This window comes from Cinclus cinclus, chromosome 3 (assembly GCF_963662255.1).
Source record: "Cinclus cinclus chromosome 3, bCinCin1.1, whole genome shotgun sequence".
NCBI classification, from domain to species: domain Eukaryota; kingdom Metazoa; phylum Chordata; class Aves; order Passeriformes; family Cinclidae; genus Cinclus; species Cinclus cinclus.
In genome coordinates, this window is record NC_085048.1 from 53720688 (window position 1) to 53743859 (window position 23172).

Below are 23172 nucleotides of genomic sequence, written 5' to 3' on the forward strand. Positions count from 1 at the left end.
CAAACCTAGTTTAAAGCCCTCTCAAAGAGTTCTGTCAATTCATAAGCTAAAATCGTTCTGCCCTTAACAGAGATGGAGCCCATCCAGTTCCAGCAGGCCAGGTGCTTAAAAACTTGGCCCATGATCAAAGAACCCAAAATTCCACTGATGACATTAGCCCTTGTGCCACTTGTTAATAATTTGGGCTCTTCCATTCTTCTCATTATTTTTCTCTGCCACAAAAGGAGCTGAGCAGAACACTACCTGTGCTCCTGCCCTATCAAGCACTTGACCCAGTGCCCTGAAGTCCCTTTTAATTGCCTTGACACTCCTCTTTTCAGTCTCATCACTGCCAGCCTAGAGTACCAGCAGCAGGTAATAATCAGAGGTCTGGATCATCCCGGGAAGTCTCTCAGTGATACCCCATACCTGGGCCCCAGGGGGACAGCACACCTCCCTGTGGGATGGGTCCTGACGACATCTGGGGCCCTCTGTTCCCCTCGGAAGGGAGTCACCCACCACAACTACCCTTCTTTTCTTTTTGATGTTAGAGGTGGTGATCTGTCCAAAAGATGGAAGTGTAGTTGAGAGGCTCACAGGGCAGATAATTTTCCTCTACACCATCTGGCTGACTCTCTAGATCCAGGGCCTCGCACCTATTCTGAAGTGGCACCTGGGTAGGTGATGACAGTCGGGAGGAATTTTTATTTCCTCCCCAAATAGGGCCCCATTTCCCCTCCCCTTCATCAACCAGGTATCCTCCTATTGCCTGACAGTGGGAGGCATGGGAGTCCTCTGATTCCCTCAAGGATAGAGGGCCTCATTCAAGGATGGAAGGGCAGAACTTGACCATAGAAATATTTCTATTTTAAGCAGCATTTAATGAACAGCACTCATATTATGCCTGCTATGTGACAAAACTAAACAGATTTTCAGAATAAATCATATGTATCTCCAACATCTATTATAAATACAGTATTTTCTTAAATACGATTTTCATCTTAATGTGAACTTCATTGTAATTGGTTTGGTAAAGCTGTCAGCATGAAATGAAACCATGTCATGCCATTATGTATTTTAACACTATTTTATTAGATGAAGAAGAGGTCAAAATTGGCTTGTTACAAATTATTATTTACAAACCTGATTTTGGTTTTTTTCTATGAAAGAATGTACAATAATATCGTTGTGAACTCAAGAAATAGGAGACTCTTCCTATGTACAAAATAAGCTTGTAACTTTTGGCCGCCAGACTTTTTTCTCCCTTAAGCTTGATTTCTGATGCAGTTAAAAGGAACAGAGGAATGTATTCCCCTTAAATCACAGTATCACAGAATGTTTTGGAACCCAGCTGTGTGCCTTGAAAGATCTTGCTTGCTCTCTCACTTTCAGAAATCTCAAATTTCTGCCCTTCAAGTAATAGGTAGTAATGAAATTGAGATATGGTTTTCCAGTTTCTGCAAAATTTGCAAATGAGAACTTTCTACAGAAAGATACCCCAAGATGTAATTCTTAAGCATGTTTTTGTTTGCTCTATTTTTTGGAGTTAGAAGGGAGGTATGTTTAAAATATTTAGCAAGTAGATGTAAGCTTATTCTGTTCACCCTTTAGTGCAATTCAGGCAGCTGTGATAAGCACAGAACAGTACACAAAATAAAAAATCCTGCCAAAAGGCACAGTGTGAATTTAGCACTAAACTGCTGTACCTGTGCACTTCCTTGGCAGCCCTGAGGAGGAACAGAGTGGGTTCATGTGTACCTGATACTGCATGAATATGGAAACTCCCTGTTCGTCACAAAGGTCTGGCAGTTGTAAAAGATTAATGGAACAAACTAGATGATAGCTAAATGATTTCACATTTCAGTAAAGATGTTCTATAATTATCTTAATTTATTTCATAGAGAAAACTAATTACATTTAATTGAGTCATGGAAAAATACATCTTCTTTAATGACTAAGTCCTGTGTGTTTCTGTCCAGACATTCAAAACATTGTTTTACACAATAATGAACTTTTGTGTCAGCAGAAACCCATGAACATAAGCACATGAGAAAGTTTGAAAGACTATCAATGTCAAATAACTTTCTTTGGGGTATTTTAAAATTGTTATCTTAAAAAAAAATAAATTATGAAGCATTCAAAACATTAATTTGCCCAGAAGTATGGAAATTGTCCAGGTAGCATCAAAAAGGAAATTAATTACAAAGTCTGAAAATTCCCAGAGAGATTATGAGCATGAAACCTGAGAGTACAAGTGAAATTTCTGAGGTTTTTGGAATAATGTGATATCTCTTGCAAAAATTCAGAAAACACAGTATACTTAGCAGCCTAGACCTTTACAAATCTTTCCTTCATAAAGGAAAGGTTTCCCAGAAAGAGAGGAAAACCTCTGTCCTTTAATGGTGAGGGTGCAAGGAGGGAGTTCAGGTTGTTAGTCTTTCTGTCTGTCATCTGAATTGCTGTTTCCAGTTTCCTTCTGCTTGGCGACCTATTTCAAATGCCTTAAAAATTTAATAATCCATATTTGGTGTGTTGGGCTGATTGCTGTTTGTAGATGTGCTTGTGTGGCACCTGCTTGTGCTGTTGGAAATCTGTGGTATTGTCATATCATAGCAGAGTCTGTTTCTCCTAACACAAGAGATACAATTTTTTTCCCTGCTGCTAAAATTAAAAAAAAAAAAAAATTAAAACTAAATGACAAGTTTGAGAGACCTCATGAAAATCACTGTCTGTAAATTGCAAGCAGTCACCAATTTACATTGCCTCTGCTTTTCAGCACTTCTCTTTGTTCACTCAGTCACACTGTGGTTTTTCTTTTTTAACCACCCCCAGCTTTGACACAGAGCCTTTTCTTCTGCAACAGGCTGTCAGCCTTTCTTTATCTCTGAGCATAACACTACCAAAGAGGACGTAATTTTTTCCTACCTAACTTATAATATCTTAATTTTACTCTATAGTATCATCTCTCATTAATTCTAATACTAGTTAATTAAGCACAGAAACTACTTTTTAGTCAAAAATGCCTTGTAAAATAGATTTATCCTGAACTGTGTTTCATGTGTACTTTTCCACATAAAAAACACTCTCAAATAGGAGTTTCTCTTTTAAACCCTTGCCAGTTAATGTTTCTCATGTAATAGGCAACCAGGTACCAAGGTAAATCTAAAATCAAATTTCTTCATAAAACTAAGAAAACTTGAAATTATTAATTTGAAATTGATGAAAATTTATTGTCTGATATAAATTAACAGAGGTTTTGTAGTCTAAAAGGAGCAAAGAAGGGAGGAAAAACATCTAGATATGTGATGATCAGCAGTATTAAGAAAGGCAAAAATGATTCTCTAGCTGAGACTCATTCAATCCAAATAGATTTAATAAAAGCTTATTTAAATGTTATAATAAATATGTAAGAATATATGTCAAAATCTATCAGGAAAGATCACTTGAAGGGGAAATGTAGAATGAACTATATTCACGGTCATTGTGTCTCAGAAGTTTTAAAAAGAACTAGTAACTAAAGTGCTAGAATTACCAACAAGGTAATAATATATGATTTATTTTGCTGCAGACCAGTCCAGTCCGGAGGTAAATTATCTGTTACGACTTCTGGATATCTTATCTTTAGTCCTGATATATAGCCACTAAGAGTGCTAGCTTTACTGTCTGTATCACTGATGGAAGCTTTATTATCTATATTTAAAGTGAAAAGATGATTCTGGAAAATCTTTTCTTCTAGGATATCATGTGAATCTCAAAACTGCTACTATGTCACAACTGGAGCTATAGTAGTAGCTTTTTTATAATCAGGAGTGTTTTTATTATCGATAAATATTTGCATATGAAAGAAAAGCCCGTATTTATATTTGTAGAGACAACCTTTGCTTGCTTCAACATTTCTTCTTTTTATTTTTCTTTTTTTCTCCAGGGCACAATATAGGACTATGATAGCAACCGGAGGAGTCATAACAGGACTGGCTGCCTTAAAAAGGCAAGACTCTGCCAGATCTCAGCAACATGTAAATCTTGCTGGAGTACCAGTTCCTGAGGAGAAGAAACCAGTTAGACGGAGACCCAGGACAGATGTAGTAATTGTCAGGGGCAAAATCCGTCTCTATTCTCCATCAGGATTCTTTCTTGTTTTGGGAGTGCTTATCGCATTCTTTGGAATTGCAATGGCCATCCTTGGATACTGGCCCCAGAAGGAACATCTGGTAGGATCTGAAGATAATCCATCTGTAAATGAAACCTGGACCCCAAGAAGCCAAGGAAGCATTTTACTTCGCTTCTTTGAGCAGCATGTGCACTCAGATAAGATGAAAATGCTAGGCCCTTTCACTATGGGCATTGGAATCTTTATTTTTATTTGTGCAAATGCCATTCTGCATGAAAACCGTGACAAGGAAACAAAAATAATACACATGAGAGACATATACTCCACTGTAATAGACATCCACACCCTGAGGATCAGGGAACAAAAGCAGCTGAGTGGTGCCTTCACTGGCTTGTTGGGGGAAGGGGAACTCAGGCACAGTGGGAGCTCCTGTGCATCACGGCTGGCTGCAAACACGGTTGCACCTTTCTCTGGCTTCAAGTGTAATCTTAGAATGGATAGTTCTGCTGGAGAAGATGAGATTACCCTAAATGAAGATAGAACCACAAGTAGCCTCCTGCCACCTCTGCTGGCTGAGCAGTCTGGTTCAGTCTTTGGACTTTACCCTCACTCTAGCAAGGCTTCAGATGACAAAAACACTAACTCTATAAAGTGTGAAACAAAATCCATTGTATCTTCTTCCATTAGTGCTTTCACACTGCCAGTAATTAAACTGAATAACTGTGTTATCGATGAACCCAGTATAGACAACATAACTGAGGAATCAGAGATCACCAGAAGTCAGTCTAGAAATCTGTCAATGGATTCTCTGGCCATTCCACTAACTGATACCAATGAATCCTTCAAACCGGCCGCTTCCATGCTGCCACGACACAATTCATTTGTGGACACTCCGTCTGATCCATTCAAATCTCCTATGACTCTCGGACCAAGCACAGGAAAGCTTTTATCTCCTGGTGCTGCCAGGAAGCAGTTTGGTTCCAACACATCTTTGCATCTTCTGTCTTCACATTCTAAGTCCCTGGACTTGGACCGGGGTCCATCTACGCTCACTGTCCAAGCTGAACAAAGGAAACACCCCAGCTGGCCCAGACTGGATCGGAGCAACAGTAAAGGCTATATGAAACTAGAAAACAAGGAGGACCCAATGGATAGGTTACTTGTGCCACAAGCAGCAGTCAAGAAAGACTTTACTAATAAGGAAAAGCTTCTTATGATATCCAGATCTCATAATAATTTGAGTTTTGAACATGATGAGTTTTTGAGTAACAACCTCAAGCGAGGAACTTCTGAAACAAGATTTTAATATTTAAATTGCAATTTAGAAGATGTCATACAGTATTTTTTAAAAAAGCATTTTGACAAGTATTTCCTTTTCAGTGAGGCTGTAGAAGCCTATTCTTAACCAAATGCTTGATAGCCCATTAAAACTGGCTTGTGCAAACATCTTTGTAATACAAGAGTTTCTTGTCTTAGTAGCATTCAGCTGCAGTACTGTACATTATCATTGCTCCAACAGTTTTGTTACGACTGATTCCAATTACTCCCAAACCACTATCTCTTTTGTTCTATATACGCATGTTACTTTTCACCAATTTGACTCAAGGAAACTGCACTAGGAAATAGCTTGATTTACCTGTAAGTTCTCTTGATTTAAAGACTGCAACAGATTGAAAGCAGTGGTCTTGTGGTCTAGAAGGGGAAGTGTGCAGAAGCATGTACTGGAATTGTCAAATCCACACCTCTATTCCTAGATGCAGTACATCTCAGTAACTGCAATCTTGCCATTGTCATTGTGAGAAACTTGTTTACATACTGGGGTGGATACAGAAGAGTGGATATAATAAAACCATTTTTGTGAATTCACTGTAATTGATCAAGCTGAATACCAGTGTTGTGAATTATTAACTATGCTTTGTACAATAATCTTTCTACATCCATTGTAATTTAATCCTGTAATTCTGGAAAAGCATATATAAAGTAAGAAATCTGAAATTTTTTCTGGGATTAAATCTCTAAACCACTTTGATTGGCAGCAGTTTTAAAATCAAAATAGAAAGATTCAGTTAAAATCTTAGGAAGATGATGGATGCCAACAGGATTTTAGAAACATGGTGTATAATAAGATGATATTGTAACTTGTATCTGAAGACAATTACAGAGAATGAATATATTGCCTCTCCTTACAATAACAAGATGCTAAATAATTAGATCTCTATGTTCAAAATACTGATACAAAGCATACAGTTCAATACGTATACTAACATAATATGAAAGCCTCTTGCCTAAATTTTGATTTATATATTTCACAGAATTATTGGTGTGATGGTTCACTGAAGGTTTAGTTGTGTTCAATTTGCATTACAAGATTTTGCAAAAGGAATTGACATTTAAAACCATGTTTTTCTCAGCAAAGCAAGCTTCACAGTTGACAGTTGTAGGCTATTGCTAAAGAAAAGGAGAATTGGAATGTGCGTATTAGAAGGTTTCATGTATTTCATTGCTGTTTAGGCCATGATCCTGCCATTACAGCCATGCTAGAGGATGTCCTTTCAAAGCTGTAAGGCTCACCCAACAGGATGTTAGTCTTAATTGGTCAGATTTGATATATTCACTTACCCTAAATACTCAGGAATTATTTTTAATGGCTTTTCCCAAAAAGAATCAAGCTTGTTATAATGTTGTAATTTCTCATTTACGTAGATTATGAAAGATTGAGGATAGAATACCCTCTCTTTTTTTTCTTTTTAATAGTCAGCTCCGTATTTCAACTGCGCAATGTACCAGGAGCATTACTTGCTCAGTGAGTTGAGGCATAGTGTTAACTGTTAGAACCTCAAGCCTGTATGTTGTAACAAAGTTGGCTAAATATTTTGCTATGAAGCTTTTAATAACTCACTGGTTTGTGTTCTTAAGACATTTGCTATTTTTTGCAATAAAATGTCTCTCTACACATATCTGTTGTAAGACTTGTCTTTTCCTCAGTGATCTCCAGTCTAACATATCAAAGTATAATTGTGTATTACAACACTGTACACAACATTGTGGCTAAATTATTAGCCTGCCACAAGGTATTTCTTCATGTCTAATTGATTTCAGTGAAATGTCTACACATGGAAAGGTTGAATGCTTTTTTTACCCATGAAATGTGAAATGTATTCCAAGTGCTTTTGCTACAAAAAACTTTGTATAAAAAAGAACATCCTGCTCTTTTTAGTTTGTCAGTAAGTATTATTATATAAATGGAAAACACTATTAAAGATGTGCATGATGTAAGCTTTTTATTTCCTTAATAGCTACATTAAATCACAGCTTAAAAGACTTTTCACATAATACCATATGTGGGGATGGTAGTTCCTTTTCAGGTATAGTAGGGGATTAGCTTTCAGTTTTCACACAGATAATAGGTACTGAAAAATATACTCACTTGGGAAAAAATTACCAAGGTAAAGCTAACAAAATAGCACCATATAAAGAAATTTCATGGTTGACAGACCTACTACAAAAATATTGTCACATTAACATAAAATGAAGTATTTCATTCAGATAACCACAGGACTGTCGAGGTTGAAAGTAACTTGTGGAGGTCATCTTGTCCACCCCTCTTCCTGTTCAAGCAAGGCTGTCTCACACTATAGAGCTGGTTGCCCAGAACTGTGTCAATATGGTTTTTGCATTAACTGCAAGAAGAGAGACCTCACAACCTCCCTTTGTGGCCTGTGCCAGTGTTTGGTCACCCTCAAAGTGAAAGAGGTTATTGGCACCCTCCTGTGTTTCACTTTGTGCCCATTCTCTTGTCTTGACTCTTTCCAGAGCCTGGCTCCTTTTTTTTTTTGTACCTCCTTTAGGCATTTATACCTCTGACTCCTGAGCCCTCTTTAGGCAAAACAGTCCCAGCTGGTTCAGCCATTCCTCATGGGTCCCTTCCTCATCTTGTGGCCATTCACACATCTGGCTTCAGTATGTCCATGTCTTTCTGGCTCTGAGGAGACCAGAGCTGGATCCAGCACTCCAGATGTGGCTTCACCAGTGCTGTGTAGAGAGGAAGGATCACGTCCCTTCAGGGTTCATGTAGGATATTGCATAATTTTATATTCCTTAGGTAGTTCCAACTCAAGCTCAGGTTGGGAAAACTTGTAGATGTTCAAAAGGCCTGAAGTCAGAATCTGCAGTAGGGCAAAGATGTCTGGACCAATACACAGGGGTATAAAGGGTCCTTACAGTTCCAAAATGGGAGCAATGTGCTGTTGGCAAGTAAGGAAATGACAAAGACAAAAGCACGTCTTAAATTTTATCTTTAGGCTATAAATATACTCAGTTTCTGATACAGTTCACAGACCTCTTTTAAACATTTGATTTCCATTATTGATGTGCAACCCACAGTAAGTTTTTCAGGTACACTGCAGGGTGAAAAAGAAGCTAAAGTCAGAACAGTTGTGGAGCCACACCACAAACTTTTTCCTAGAATGAGGAGCTAAACATTATATTTATTCAGAGGACATGTCATGGTTCTGCATCCTTTACATGTTGTAACTAAAAAAAAAAAAATAATTATACAAACAATGACTTTTTCCTCTGCCTAAGACTATTAAAAATGTGCTTTGTACTTCTTAGGTTTGTTTCTTAGTCACTGCCTATGGATGAGACTGGTGGTTAGGTCTGTACCTCCTGAGCAAAGCACATTTTTGGGCAAGTTTCATAATGAAATAAAGAGCACCACTCTGCAGTGATAGGGTTACAATGCTGGATTACAATATCTTCCAGAATTGCTTCTGTATTTAACATGAAATGGTTACTGGATAAAATCCTTGAAACGGGGCTTGGGTTCTCGACAGGTTGGTACTTCAACTACTCCCTGGTGATTCCAATTTACTCTCCCTGGGAGGCAATGAACCAAACCCTTCCTGGCAGAACCGTGCGGAGTTCAGCAGGAGGGATTGAAAAATGCTTTCAGCTGCTCTATTGTACATGGCTTAGTGGATGGGAAGGCATGAGATTTCTCAGCAGCAGAAGGATTTTGGCACAGTGTTACTCATCCTGATGGCTGTCCTAAGGCTGGAGCTGTGTAAAGGATACAAAGGTGAGCTGGCATCCTCAGTATGGTTTTGGAAGAAAGTAGAATTTTATGGTGTTAACCGAGCAGAATTCTTGAGGTTGCCAGGTTTGGAGGCAAACATCCATAAGTATCCTGCCTCTTACATCACCTAAATTTTTTTTTTTTTTTTTTTTTTTTTTGCAATCATATCGTTGTGCCTTTTTCAGATCCTAAGTTGATTCAGCTCATTCTTAAGGTGCAGCATTGCTGGTCCTATGGTTTGTGCTGAGAGAAATTTGGGAAGTAGGATTAACCTGCAGCAGCTTCTCTCTGAAAAGTTTCATGCTGCTTGTGGAATTCCTGGATTGCTTTAGTCTTATACTCTTAAATTATTTCTTTATATGGACTTTATTCTAATCCTGTCCAGGAAATTCTACCTTCATCTTCCCAGCCCTCTTTTTATTTTTCCTACCAAATACGGTATTGTGATGAGCAGGTATAAATCTTTTAGCAAGACCTTGCATGTGTATATGAGAGTGCAAGTGGAATAAATAGCCTATTGCAATGTAGGAGTGCTTAAATTAGTATGATTTAGCTACTCAAGGGCAAGTTAATGCCCTTTGTCTACATCTTTTCAAATTAGACTCAGGAATAAATTGATTGCAGTTATCACAGCTGTTCTGTTTAACTCTCAAGTGACACTTACTAATTCCTCCATCCGTATTCTGTGTATGGCCATATTGGTTTGTATTTCAGGATTCAGTGTCTGAAATAAACCTTAAGTGTTGTACACACTTAGTAAAGCCCACTTCCCATTACTTGTCTGAGTAACAGTTGGCAGAATTACAACCCTAGGTCTCGTTAGGAATGGAAATGGAATAGTTAGAATACTTTTATTTTAGAATGGTGTGGCCAGCAGGTCAAGGGAGTGGATTCTGCCCCTCTGTTCCTCCCTGGTGAGATCTCATTTGCAGTGCTTCATCCAGCTCTGGGGTCACAGGCACAGGATGAATATGGACCTGTTGGAGTGAGTTCAGAGGTGGGGCACCAAGTTGATCAGAGGGCTGGAGCACCTCTCCTAAGAGGAAAGGCTGAGAGAATTGGAAATGTTCAGCCTGGAAAAGAGAAGGCGGCTTCAGGGTGACCTAATTGTGTCTTTCCAGTACCTGAAGGGAGCATACAAGATGGGGCAAGACTATTTTCAAGAGCACATAGTGACAGGACAAGGGGGCATGTGTTCAAATTGGAAGTGAGTAGACTTGAATTAGATATTAGGAAAAAATGTTTACTGTGAGGGTGGTGGGACACTGGAATGGGTTGTCAGGTGAAGTTGTGAATGCCTTATTCCTGGAGGTGTTCAAGACCTGGTTGAATGGGGCTCTGAGCAACCTTGTGAATTGAAGGTTTGCATGTTTTGTCCAGAAAATTATTATTTCAGAAAGAGATACCAGTTTAGTATGGCACGTCTACTCTGCATCTTACCCAGCTTCCTATTTTCATTCTTGTCTTTAGTGCCTTGATTTTTTTTTTTATTTTTCTGAAGCTATCCATATGACCTGTATCTGACAGGTTCCTTCTGTAATTTCATAAATAAATAAATTCAAAGGATTACTCATTTTAGCATACATTGCCTTACCTCTGTCAGGTCAGTTGACTTACTGAAATCCCTTGCTACAATGTGTTTCATGTGCCTATTTCTTCTGTCAACCTTATTGGAGATTGTGTGCCCTCACACTGTGAGAGATTCAGGGCTTGAGTTTAGCTTTCTCATAGGTGAGGAGTTTCATAGCTTCCATTTTCAGTTTCTTTCTTCCATTTTCGACACTTTTCTATCTCCCATTTCCAGTTGGTTTTTTTTTCCTACTGGTGACATTTTCTTGGCCATTTCTAATAGTTACCCTAGTGAAAAAATGAAGCAGAGTAATCACTTAGCCCTATAGGCTTAATCTGGAACAAACCTGTCACTTTTAGTGGTTTTGAGGCAGGGGCTGTTTAATTTTGAATTAAAGGGTGGCCAAACATGGCACTTCAGGCTTTGCACTGTGTTCCCACACTCACTGCTCTGTAACATGTATTTCCCCACTGTGTTTCCTCACATGAAGTGCCAGTGGCTTTTTAAAATTTCATTTTGGTGACACTGTCATTAATCCGTCTGGATCTGGAGTTACTTCCAGATGCTTTGTACAGCTGAGGTTCACAGAGTACATTTCTGTGCAGCTGATTTAAAAAAAGGTCTGTGTTACCCGAGACCCAAATCACCAGCCTGGCTGACTTCAATAACTGCTTTTCTTCTGAAGCTGTCAGAATTTGTTCAAAAGAGAACAACAGTTAACTTGAAGTTCCACTGTAATTTACCCTTTTTGTTTGAAGCTAATTGGATCAGCTCATGAGCTTTTTTGTTTCTAGGAGCATCTTGTCTAGAGCACACACATTGCTTAACAAGAGCCAGTTGGTATTTGCTACAGTGACTGTTTGTTGTAGAGATTTTTGGCTCTTGTACCTGGGGCTATCTCTGCTCAGTTGTCACAACTGCCATTTCTCACAGTCTTTTTTACTGGGAAATTAAGTTTTATACAAAGGGAAGGTAAAAATTCTAGGTAAAGACAATATTTAACTCGGTTAACAATGATCTGCTTTTTAATTCAGTCACCACAGGAAAAATATTCCTGTGCTTCTACCTACTTATCTTGATTGTCTGGAGGTTTAAAATATTTGTCCAATGTAATTCTGAAAACAGTGAGCCAGAACTGTTACCCAGGAGTACAATTTTACTATGGGGATTCAATGGAATATAATATCTTCAGTAATAACTTGTATAGTTTCCCTAGTATAGTCACAAAAGTTCATTTTTGAGTATGTTAAACATGTATTTTCACTGATATGCTTTCATAAATACAATTTTGATATCACTGCACAGAAGCACTTCACCTAACTCTTTCCAGGGTGCAATTTTTAGCATTTTTTTTGAAATAATTATAAATTCAGTCATCTTTTATTCCGCCATAAAGGAATGTTGTTCCAATTATTGTTGTGATTACTGTCTATTGCAATTACTAGTTTTTTCAGTGTACTTCATTTATTCAAATAAAAATATGTGAATGAAAAATATGAAGATCACCTTCTATCACATAGAGGGTGCAATATAGTTAAACTCATCTGGCACCTGTAGAGAATTCAGTATCATTTTAACATCAGGAAGCACTCTGATAAATGATGTGAGCATATTGTGTTACCTCCAGCAAACAAGTGTTCTTTATTATCTCTTTATGAGGACTAGGAAGATAATTAGATTTATAACTTCATTACATGGCAGCACCCTTTGTTTCTTGCATAGAGGAGTCAGATGAATACAGTAGATTAGGAGGGGTTAGGAATTAATAAAATGGACATTAGATTCTCATTATAATATACTTTTTAAATCCATATGCCTTATAACTAACACTGAAATGAAGGCTCTTACTTATTGTGACAGAAAACAGTCCTGATTATTGCACTAAGGAAGAAACCACACCCGTTTGTTTTCCACTGAATTTTTGAAATGAATGCTTTTATTCTTATGGCATGGTTACCTATCTCATGGTTATCTAAGACTGACAGTTTTTTTCAAGGTTTTTCATGCTTTATCTTAATAGCTCATTTTACCCTGCACTTTCTGTTTGGAGGTAGGGTAGGTTGAGGCATTTCTGGGAGTTATTAACAACTCTCTGGTATTTGCCGTTTCATGTATATCCCAGACTGCCAGGGGACAGATGGGCCTCAACTGATTGTTCAACTCACCCTCCCTTCATAATATCACAGTGACTCAGATGAATTGTGATTTTGGACAGCATTAATAGACTAATGGTTTTTAGAAACATAACAGGCTGTAGCTTCTAATATCCGTTCTGGTAATGAAACCCTGTGAATCTATGGAATACCTCTCTGTGACTTTCTGTCTGTATTTACTCTTGTCATCTTTCAAGCATCCAGTGTCTTGGTGATTGTCTGTGAATGAGCACACCATTAGCAGAAATCAAAAAGAGAAGAGAGCAGAAAGTTTTCTTGATACATATTATTGGTAAGTCGTTTATTCAGCTTCTATTCTGTTGCTGAAGGTAGGCTTAGGTACTTTTTAATTACTGTGTGTTTATAGTAGTCAGTTACTTTCTCCTCAGAGGTCTGCAGATCTTAATTAGTTTGTGTTATAAGCAGCTTTCCAGACCTAAGGCAGATGGAAGAAATGTATCCCTGAGCCCTTCTATGTCTTACTGACTTCCAGAACATATTGAAAGGTTTATTTTTGTAAATAAAATTATTTCATTTGAATCATATGCTAGATCATATATGCATAAATTTACGGACATAGTCATATATGTATATGCACACATTTGTTATTAGATCTGAAAGGTGATCAACTTCAGAATATTCTGTTTTTGTTGTTCATCAGAGAAAAACACCAGGGTGCAAAGGGAGTGGGGAGAGGAAGATACGTGTGTTCGAAATGATGGGCTGCCTTTATTTGTTCCTGCCCCAGTAGAAGTAAGCCCGATATTAATCATTAAAGCAGAAATTCATAAAGTGTGAAATTTATTAATGAGATTAAAGAACTGTAAAAGGATTCTAGCACCCTAAGTCCGAGTCTGGGACTGCACAGCCTAAAATATTACCAAACAGATACTTGAAGAATTCCAGCTACTATGTTACTAAATTTTCTGACTTATAAAAACAATGTGACATCTCTGATTTTATCATTTTTGGAGAACCCCAGAAAAATTAAAGTCAGTGCACTGAATCGGGAAGAGATCCGTTTCTGGCAACAGACTTGGAAAGTTCATTGCAAATATATTTCTGTTCTTATCACACAGTGTTGCAGATGGAGTGAAGCCCTTTCCTCATATGGGGGTGTACGTAAGTAGAGGGAATAGGTAAGTAGCAATATGTTTATTGATATAAACCAGGGATTTAACAAAGTTTGATAGTAAAGATCACTGTGGTTTAAAAAAATTTGATGGTAAAGTACATTTGATTATTTGCTGCAGAGACAGAGTTAGGCAAAACTGTCAGGGGGACGCTCCGGATGAGTTTAAGAAGGGCCACCTTTGTGTTCTAAACTCCTTCTCAGAGGGGGATTTAGGTACAGCTAGATCAAGAATTGGTTGACAGTTTATGTCTAAATGTTGATATGTACACAACCACTTCTTTTGTATCACCTTAGCTAATATTTCAAAGATTGGTATCTCTTGCCAAGAGTCTGTTGTGGCAAAGAATCTCTGAACCTCAAGAAGTAACCTGCAGAGGCATCCCTACTCATAGGGATATCTTGGTGTGCAGCCATGCAGGAGAGCTCAGCAGGCCCTAGGATGTCCTCTGTTTATGGAGTAAGATGACTGACTTCCAGTTGTATTTACATGCCAGCAAGATATCTGGGTCACTATTCCAGACAGTCCCTGTCTGCCGTGTTGCCATCCATCCCTGAAGTCTAGAGTAAGCTGGAGGCAGCCATCACAGCCCTCACTGGTGGTTATGGCATAAGCAGGGGAGGAGCAAACCATCACACACATTATTAACAAAAGGCAAAAAAACCAAACCCTATGAAGCTGTGACCTCCTTAATGTGTGATGTAAAACATTATTAAGATACACATTTCTAAATTCTCCATGTGACAAGAAATCACTCTTTCCTTTTGACATCCTGGAACTCAAACCTGTGTACTGGCTGGAAAGGGAAAGGACCACTGGACTTCCCAGCACAGTTTTGCAGCTTCTTTGAGTCAGATTTCTAAGACGATCAGTGGCTGAGACTCCTTAGAGAGTGAATGTTTATCAACATAAGCAGTAAGTTCCATGCTATCACACTGGTTTCCTTTTTTCCCTTCCTTGACATCAGAAATGCATATCACAGTAAAGAAACACCTTAACTTTTCAGATGTGTTGATACCAGTCTTCGCAAGCATATGTAGGCGTTGGCAGATTGAAAGGCATTTAAATGCATTGTAAGAAAACAATGCTTTGCAGAATAAAAACTAGAATTTTTTTAAAAGATGCCCACATAAGCGTCAGGCATAGTCCTTGCTTTTCAAATGCAGATGAAAAGTATCTGATAGGGATAAGATATAAAAGTCACCAGAGACAGGACTGGTATGAGGCTTGCAAAGCTTCATGATGGGGTACACTAGCCTGGATCATGCTTATAAACTCGGATTGGGAAAAGGACAGCTGCTTTTCATTGAACCAAAAAAATAATTAATTAGCCATAGATAACCTTATTTTAAAGGATGTTTGTCACATTTGCTTCTGATGATATCAACACTTAAAAGTATTTTCCTCCAGGTGCCAGGATAAGCAATGTGGGAGTACTCCTGGCAGACACATACAGAGATCGTGTAGTACAGCTAAGATTAATTTTCCAGTTAGTACCTACAGAAAAGAAAATCTGCCTCGCATTCAGGTTGCATTTCTTTATGTTATCTATCTAATAAAACCTTTATGTATTTAATAAAATATAGATTCAGAATAAAGAAACATGCAGTGGGAGATAGAAAGGATTTGTGTTACTTAAAACCTGAGTACAGTGAGATGTGAAGAGAACACTGGCTTTCTTGAAGGGGAAATTCAATTTGCTGAAGCTGACAGATTCTCTGTAGATACTTAAGATCACCCAGGCTGAGTACTGTGACAAGGATGATGGATCATTTCTAGATGTTTAGAAAGCTCAACCATAACCTGCAAACATGTTTACCTGAAAGTTTTCCTAAGGAGCTCAGGGCCTGGTTTAGTGAAGTGCTGTGCTTTTATTGCCTACAGATTACTTTCTTTCTGAATGAGTGTCTGCTAGGATAAAGATGTAAGTCAGAAGTCGCTTTAAAGCTGAAGACATTTGGAGGACAAAAATGGTCGTGTTGTCATTGCCTTTCCTCATTTTCCCCATTAAAATAGTGTAGTCTTTTGTCTTACATTTCCAAGGCTGTAGAAGCAAATGATGCCACGGTGGAGTAAGTTATTTTACTTTTAAAACTGGCTTCTCTGTGATGAAGCTCTGCCACAAAACTTGTAGAAACGCAATGAAAGTGGTTTTGAAAAATTTATGCTTCTTGTCCAAAACCACACTCTTGAATGAATTCTTCGTAAGTTTGGTATAGTGGAGAGACAAAAATATCACCATCTGACAGAACTAACTACATGCTGTTTTGGAGAATGGATAAACTACATGGACCAGGATTTTTCTCATTTTTGTATTGATAGAACAGAACCTACTACAGAAATGTGTCCTGGCCCCCTCCTTCCTGCACACAGCTGATTGAAACATGTTTCTTTTTAAATTTTTGGAGCTGGCCAGAAGAGTTAAAATGGCAGTATCTCTTCATAAAGGTTTTGGCTTCTCCATATCTATTAATCATTTAGCATCTGCTCTATTTAAAAGGAAGTAGTGCCAGAATACAAATCCAGGTGGAGTGACCTTAATGTGTTTTAATGTTTCTCTAATAGTAGGAAAAACATTTAATAACTAAAGTTAGTGATAATATGAGTGTGATAAGCAAGAGTCTAAAACAGATTGAAGACCCTTTAGTTATTTCATATATGCTACTAAGTTGTAAGAGATAATGTTTTATTATCCTAAGAACATTGGGTACATCAGGGACTTTTAAAAAGTGAAAGAAACTTTGATATCTGTGCTTTGTATAATAAGGTTTACATCAGTATTGGGTACAGGTCTTCATGTAGTCAGCCATATCTCCTGCAAATCCAGTAGCTGTAACTACAACTGATTCATCTATCTTAAAATGACATTTAGTTTTCAGTAGAACTGCAGAAAATGTCAGTTTCTGGACTTCTGCCTAATAACATGGGAAAAGCTGAGCAGTATCAGAAAAGGCAATCCTAACAGGACTAGCATGATGCAGACCCTGAAATTATCATAAAATTTCCACTTAATCTTGACTCTGTCTGAATCAGCATAATTCAATTTACAAAAAATTCCTTCAGGATTCTTTTGTTACTCAAGGCTGTGGGTATCATCCTAAAGCTCAGAATGTAGCACATGCCTTTTTCAGTGTGAAGGAACCATCTGTTTTTTCTCCTACTCAAGTAATACTGACAAAGGACATATATAACTGCTGCAATGTTATCTCAAAAGAAAGCAGCATTTGCTTTCTCAAAGGAACATAAATAACATATTGAAAAGTATATGAACATCCACAGCATATATGTGGTTGGATATAGCAGAATTTTATTAGTTAACAAAATTGCAGTGTTCTATTGGTCAGAATTGAGACCTATATTTCTCTTTCTCCTAGCCCTGTCACTTTTCTGTATTTCCCATCACACTGAAAGGTTAGCTTTAACAGATAAGAAAATGAGAAGGAAACATTTGCCCAGCAGATTGTTGAAATCCTCCTGTTTCAGACACTTTCTATTCCATTTTTTGTGCTTAAATTAACTGTCTTTTCCTTCTGACTCTGTCCATCATTTTCAAACTGGATGTTTTCAGTCGGAGCTGCAGCATCCTTAGTTACTCATGGGGAAGGAAAGATTTAACAAGTACTTAAGGCAATGCAACTGTATCAGGAGCATGGCATAAAACTCAGAGCAGTGTATCTCGCACACTCCTTACAGTAAAGCCTTTCCATTGCAAGAATGCCTGAGTTAATTTATTTTCCATGTCATTCTACCTGTTCCAGAATCTCTGCTGATCCTTCATAGCCTGCACCTTGCAGTAGTGATACCACAAGCCTCAGGCTACAGATGTCCTTGTAAAGGTGCCACCGAATACAAAGCATGCTTGAAAACATACTAGTTCCTGTTAAAGAACTCTTTGTAGAATCCCAAATATAAGTATTTTTCCTTTTGGAGGAATGAGCAAAGGAAGAAATTTGGCTTTGTAGCGCTTCTACGAAGTTAAAATAAATTTTTCTGTAGGGTTCATAGAATCATATTACTATGAGTGCTCATAAACTTAAGAGCTGATGCTATTGGCAATATTTTTAAAGCAATGACAAAAAGAAACCCCCAAAACATCTTATGTTTAAATAACAGGGTGCTCCTCACATTTCATATTAAAAGGACAGAAGTCTCTTCAGTTAATTTTCTTCTGTTTTGCTTGGTTTAAATGTTTTATGTGGGATGGGAAACAATCTGCTTGGTTTTTAAGCTCCTTATAGATACCTCCCTGGCACCGTCTGATTTCCTGAAAGAAAAACCCAACTGACAAGTTGATAATAGTTACAAGGAGGGTGGCCACAGAACAGTTTCTCTCCTCCAGGGAAAGCCTTGGCAGCGCAGGGCAGGATCTGGAATCTGATTTCAATTTCACAGTCAAGATTTAATTCTAAATATAAAAGGGAATGAACAAGGAAAAAAATTACAGGATTGTTTGCAGTGTGACCACAGCTCTGGATATACATCAGGATGCAGAAGGAGGCTGGTCCTTTCAGTAGTGGGTTTTCTGTTTGGTGGAATCATCCTTGCTTCCTCCTAATAAACATGCAATATATTTATTGTCCTTCACTCCTTTGATGAAAATAAGATAATATTAAAATATTAAATAAGAGTGAAAGTGGGAGAAATAAGTGATAAAATATCAAAATGGAGTAACTGGAAAATAGAAGGTTTTGTGAAATGCTTACTTTGAAAGATAAAAAATGGAGGTGAATTTCTGGTTTTGGTTCCATGCGAAGATATTTAAAAAAGAAAAACATCGTTCTTTTTTACTTTTCTTTCCTTTTTTGCCTGGGTGTGGAAACTGCACTCCTCTGGTCTCTCACATCCTCTTAATTCAGCCAGGTTCAATATGCATTTTTCTATAAATGCCACAGCAGGTAACAAATGGAGCTGGACATGAAGTTCTGCAGCAGCCAGCCAAGGAGTGAGATGCTTGTGTGGGGAGTCTGCCAGGGAAAATGGAGGGAAAATTGCCAGGCAGGATCAGAAGTATATGGAAAAATGAACGGACTGACTAATTTCAGAAAATGTCTTTTTTTTTTTTTTTTTTTTTTTTTTTTTTTTTTTTTTTTTTTTGTCTCCCCTTAAAGTTAAGCAGCATTCCTCAAGAGGGGAAGCAGGCAACTGAGACAAAAAGGAAGGTAAGATAGTTCTCATCCCACTCCTTGTAACCCAGAAGCTTGGTGACAAACATCAAGGATAACTACTCTGTGAATAACTACATCTCTCCCACCCAGTAAGCCTGGGAGTCAGCAAAGATACCGCTGACTACTGCAGAAACTTAGCCTGAAAAAATCAGCATCAGGAGGTGATTTCAAGACTAGAGGTAGCAGAAGTGCCTGAGGTCTTGGCTGCCCTAGATTATGAACCAGGTAGGAGTTTGGTGGCAAGAAACTGGACAGGTTGCTAAGCAAGCAAGAAAGCTGTGAGAGGAGTGGCTCTTTACAGAAGGGGTACAAGCTGGCCCAGAACAGAGCTGAAGGGGCTCTGTCAAAGACAGTGACCCAGTAGAGAGTTGGAAATTGTGTATTTTGGGAAGTGGGGGGGTTGAGGACTGTTGGAAAGGGTCCTGGAAAGCAGTAGGCACCAAAGAGCTGCCTGCTGTAACCATATTGCCAGTTGTCATGGTTTAATTGTAAATTGTGTGCTATTTTGAGACTAATTTTTTTGCTCTTTGTGGGAATAGATGTTCTCACTGGAGGGGAAAACAAACCCTACAAAATCTCTTCGTTCTTTACTCTCTGTCCTACCAAATCTCCTGCAAATGTTGCTTGAGCATATTCTGCATGCTCACAAGAGGGAAAATGATGGGGGAAAAAAGCTTACATTTTTAAATTTAAGAAGTTATTTGTAAAATATCTGATTTTTTTGAAGGAAGGCTTTTGATTTTTGTAACTCATTTTGGTGACCTGGGCCTGGAGAGAATTAGCTGGAGTAACTATAAAAGCTCTAGGAAGGTTAGCTTCTTGTGGAAACAAGGATCTCCTTATAGGGCCATAGTCACCCAAAGAAAGCATATGTTCATCTGATGTGGAATGGGCTATAGGTATCCCAGCAGTGAGTACGAATCTGTCTTGTGGCTGCATATAGAGCTGGCAAGTGGGTGAGTGAATTTATACTATATTAACTGACATAATTGATTGTAGATGTATCTGGATAGATTCCTACTATAATAACTTCTTTTTGGTTCTGTTTTCCTTCAGTGTTCTTGCAAGAGAACATGGAAGACAGAGCAGAAAAGGAGAGAAATCTAATTTCAGAGTGTAGTTTCTGAAGTTTATGTGTAGAGATAGGGAGAAAAAAAAGTGATGTTTATTTCAGAATGATCTGTTTCCTTCCTCAGAAGTGACTGATGGCAGGATTTAGCAGGAATGGAGACCTGTACTAAGAACCATTTAATTCAGTGGGTGTCAGATCAAAACACACAGCAGAACAGAAGAGGGTGAAAGAAGAAAATTTCCTACATGTCTAAGGTATTTTCATTCTCTTTCTTTGTCTTCTTGATCACTTATTTATTAAACTTCTTTTTACAACAAAACAATGTCAAAAGGGAGTATTTGACTTGTGAGACAGGAAAAGGGAAAAGCATTTTACTCCCAGGTATAAGGATTGTTTACATAACTCCAGTGATCAGCAGAAACATTTAAGTAGCTGCAGACCCTTCACTCACCAGGGTTTCAAATAAGTTGTCTCAATATTTGATTTAACATTTCCTGGTGTGCAGGAACCCTGTGGACTCCTATGCCTGTGACATTTTATGGGATATATTCTGCCTGGGACCAGCCATGTGACCCTTGGAGGCTGCCATAATCTATTCCTGATGCACACACCAGCTATGTACAAGCATGCCAGCCTGCAAAGGGCCCCATCCTGCTTCTGTCCCAGCTCACAAGTCAAATGACCACATTAGCTGGTGCTGGTGGCTGGAGGCTGAGGCAAATGAAGTAACAACTCCTGAACAGATGCATTCACTGGCGTTTTTGTCTACACTGCCCTGAAATCTGACTGTCCTTTACACTTGAGAGATAGGAAGGCTCCTAAGGAACTGCTGCTTGATGGCTCAATATACATTTTTACCCACAGAGTTTGCCATCCCCCTTGCAGGCTGGAACAGTGCCTTTAAAACCCCTGTGGACAGAGGAAACAACACCACACAGAGATATTACATAGATTATATAAATAGTTGAGAGACCCTGGGGCAGAGAGGATGATGTACATGCTGGCTCTTGGGACAAGCATCACTGGAAAGAATGGTTCTTTTGTGAGAAGATACAGGACAAGTACATTTGTATTTTGATTTCCCCTGCAAATATAAAACACAAGAAAGCACCATTTACAGAAGGAGTCTACTGTCATCATCTGGGGACTGTAAGAGCAAACACAGCCCAAAGTGAGGCACAGAATGGAGGCTGCTTTCCACTGTGGCAGACCCATGTGGGGTTCACAGGCTCTTTCAGGACCCAGAGGCAACACCCCCACCTCAGGGTGGTGTTCCCTGCAGTCACCTACTTGAGGCTGATTCTCCTGCAGGTTGCAGAACAAAAGTTGTAAGAAAGAGAGCAAAGCCTGATTATTATTTGTAAATGAATGGAAGATTGAAAAATCAGAAGGAAGAATGCTTTCACCAATTAAAAAGGACAGTTGTTTTGTCAACCTTTGACATCTTGTTCTCATGACTAAGGCAAGTGAGCAATTCTGGTAAGATCCTAAAATCCTCAGGGGAGAAACCAGCTTCAGCCTGTCAGTTGAGACAGAATTCTCTTTAGAAGGCCCTATTAACCATCTGGGTGAGGAGCAATACAAATAGCTGACTTGATAGCGCATTGATCAGCCATTCCCATGGCAAATTGACTTTCTGTCTTTTAGGAATGGAGCCACTGGTTTGCTTTCTCAAAAACTCTCTCTCACTGCTGTTCTTCAGTGTTTGTATGGACTTCTCAAGCAGTCACCTTATAGATTAACTGGATGTACACACTGATCTGCTATCTAATTGCTGCCCCTCTTTGCCAATTTTCTTCTGACTAGGCAGAACCCGTAGCACTCTGACCGCTGAGCCCAAGCAACAAGAAAAAATGTTTTATTCTTCTATTGCTCTGTGTTTTCTCAAACAAATGAATATTTTGTACCACTTCTGCAATCTCTTTGAACATGAGGTTTTAAGTGACTCAGACACTAAGATCTATGCTGATAAGACAAAGACTTGGGGCTATACTTCTGTTATTCACAGCAGAGGCCAGAGATCTGTTCTTGGCCCATGGAAGGGTTTTTGATGTGCAAGTGCTACAGCAGAACTGCAGTGGCATATTTTCCACTTTATCAGTACTTTTTATCAGAAGCTTTTCTACACTACTGAGCCTCTGGGAACAGAGCTGGAATTTAGAGACATACCACTGGAAATGTGCTTGCAGATTTGATGTCATATAAAGTAAAATTGCCTGTATGTGGGTGAAGCCAAATTTACAGGGTTAAATCTAGTTTTTTTTAAGGCAGCAAGAAAATACTGAAACCTTTAATACCTTTATAATTATATAACAGGAACCTAAATGCCTTTTTAAAAAGTAGGTCTTGGTTAAATTTTACTGTTTAAGCTGTGCTCTGGTGTTTGAACATAAGCTGTCCAAGAGCAGGTGCAAAGATTTACTCTGAGTCTTTAGCCAGGGTACCTGTGAATAGTAAAGGCAGAGTTGATGACATTTCTACTCTTGTACAAGAATTTTTTAGATCCATTCCTGACCAATATTATAGGCTGGTGCAGCCATCTAGGCAAGAATATGGTCTTATGTCTTTATGCTCACAGAAGAGGTAGCATGAACTAGGTGCAGTTCACATGCATTCAAACACTGTGCATGAAGAACATAAAATTGTCACACACACACTGGTTGCTACAGAGTCTCTTGTGCTGGGAAGACATATTTATTTCCTGGTCAGCTGGAAATTTCCCAAAGCCAGAAAACTCCTTTATTTTGTGCTGAGAAGAGTTTGCTTTCTCTTTTCTTCTTTTATACATATGAATTAAAAGATTTTTTTATGTCTGATTAAAGAAACATAGAAAGTGGAGAAAACACTTGTTACAATGCTGTTTGCTAATGTTTTTCTTTCCTGCAGGGCTATATTATTTCTTCAGGTAATTA

The 23172-nt window shown here is 38.4% G+C and overlaps 1 protein-coding gene across 1 annotated transcript; it reads left to right on the forward strand.

Moving 5' to 3' along the window:
- The first annotated feature begins 1929 nt into the window (after positions 1–1929).
- Positions 1930–5396, forward strand: TMEM200A (transmembrane protein 200A). The gene is made up of 2 exons (XM_062488810.1): positions 1930–2019; positions 3905–5396. The coding sequence occupies exons 1-2, from the start codon at positions 2012–2014 to the stop codon at positions 5394–5396; spliced, it is 1500 nt and encodes a 499-aa protein (XP_062344794.1). The 5' UTR covers positions 1930–2011.
- The last annotated feature ends 17776 nt before the right edge of the window (positions 5397–23172 follow it).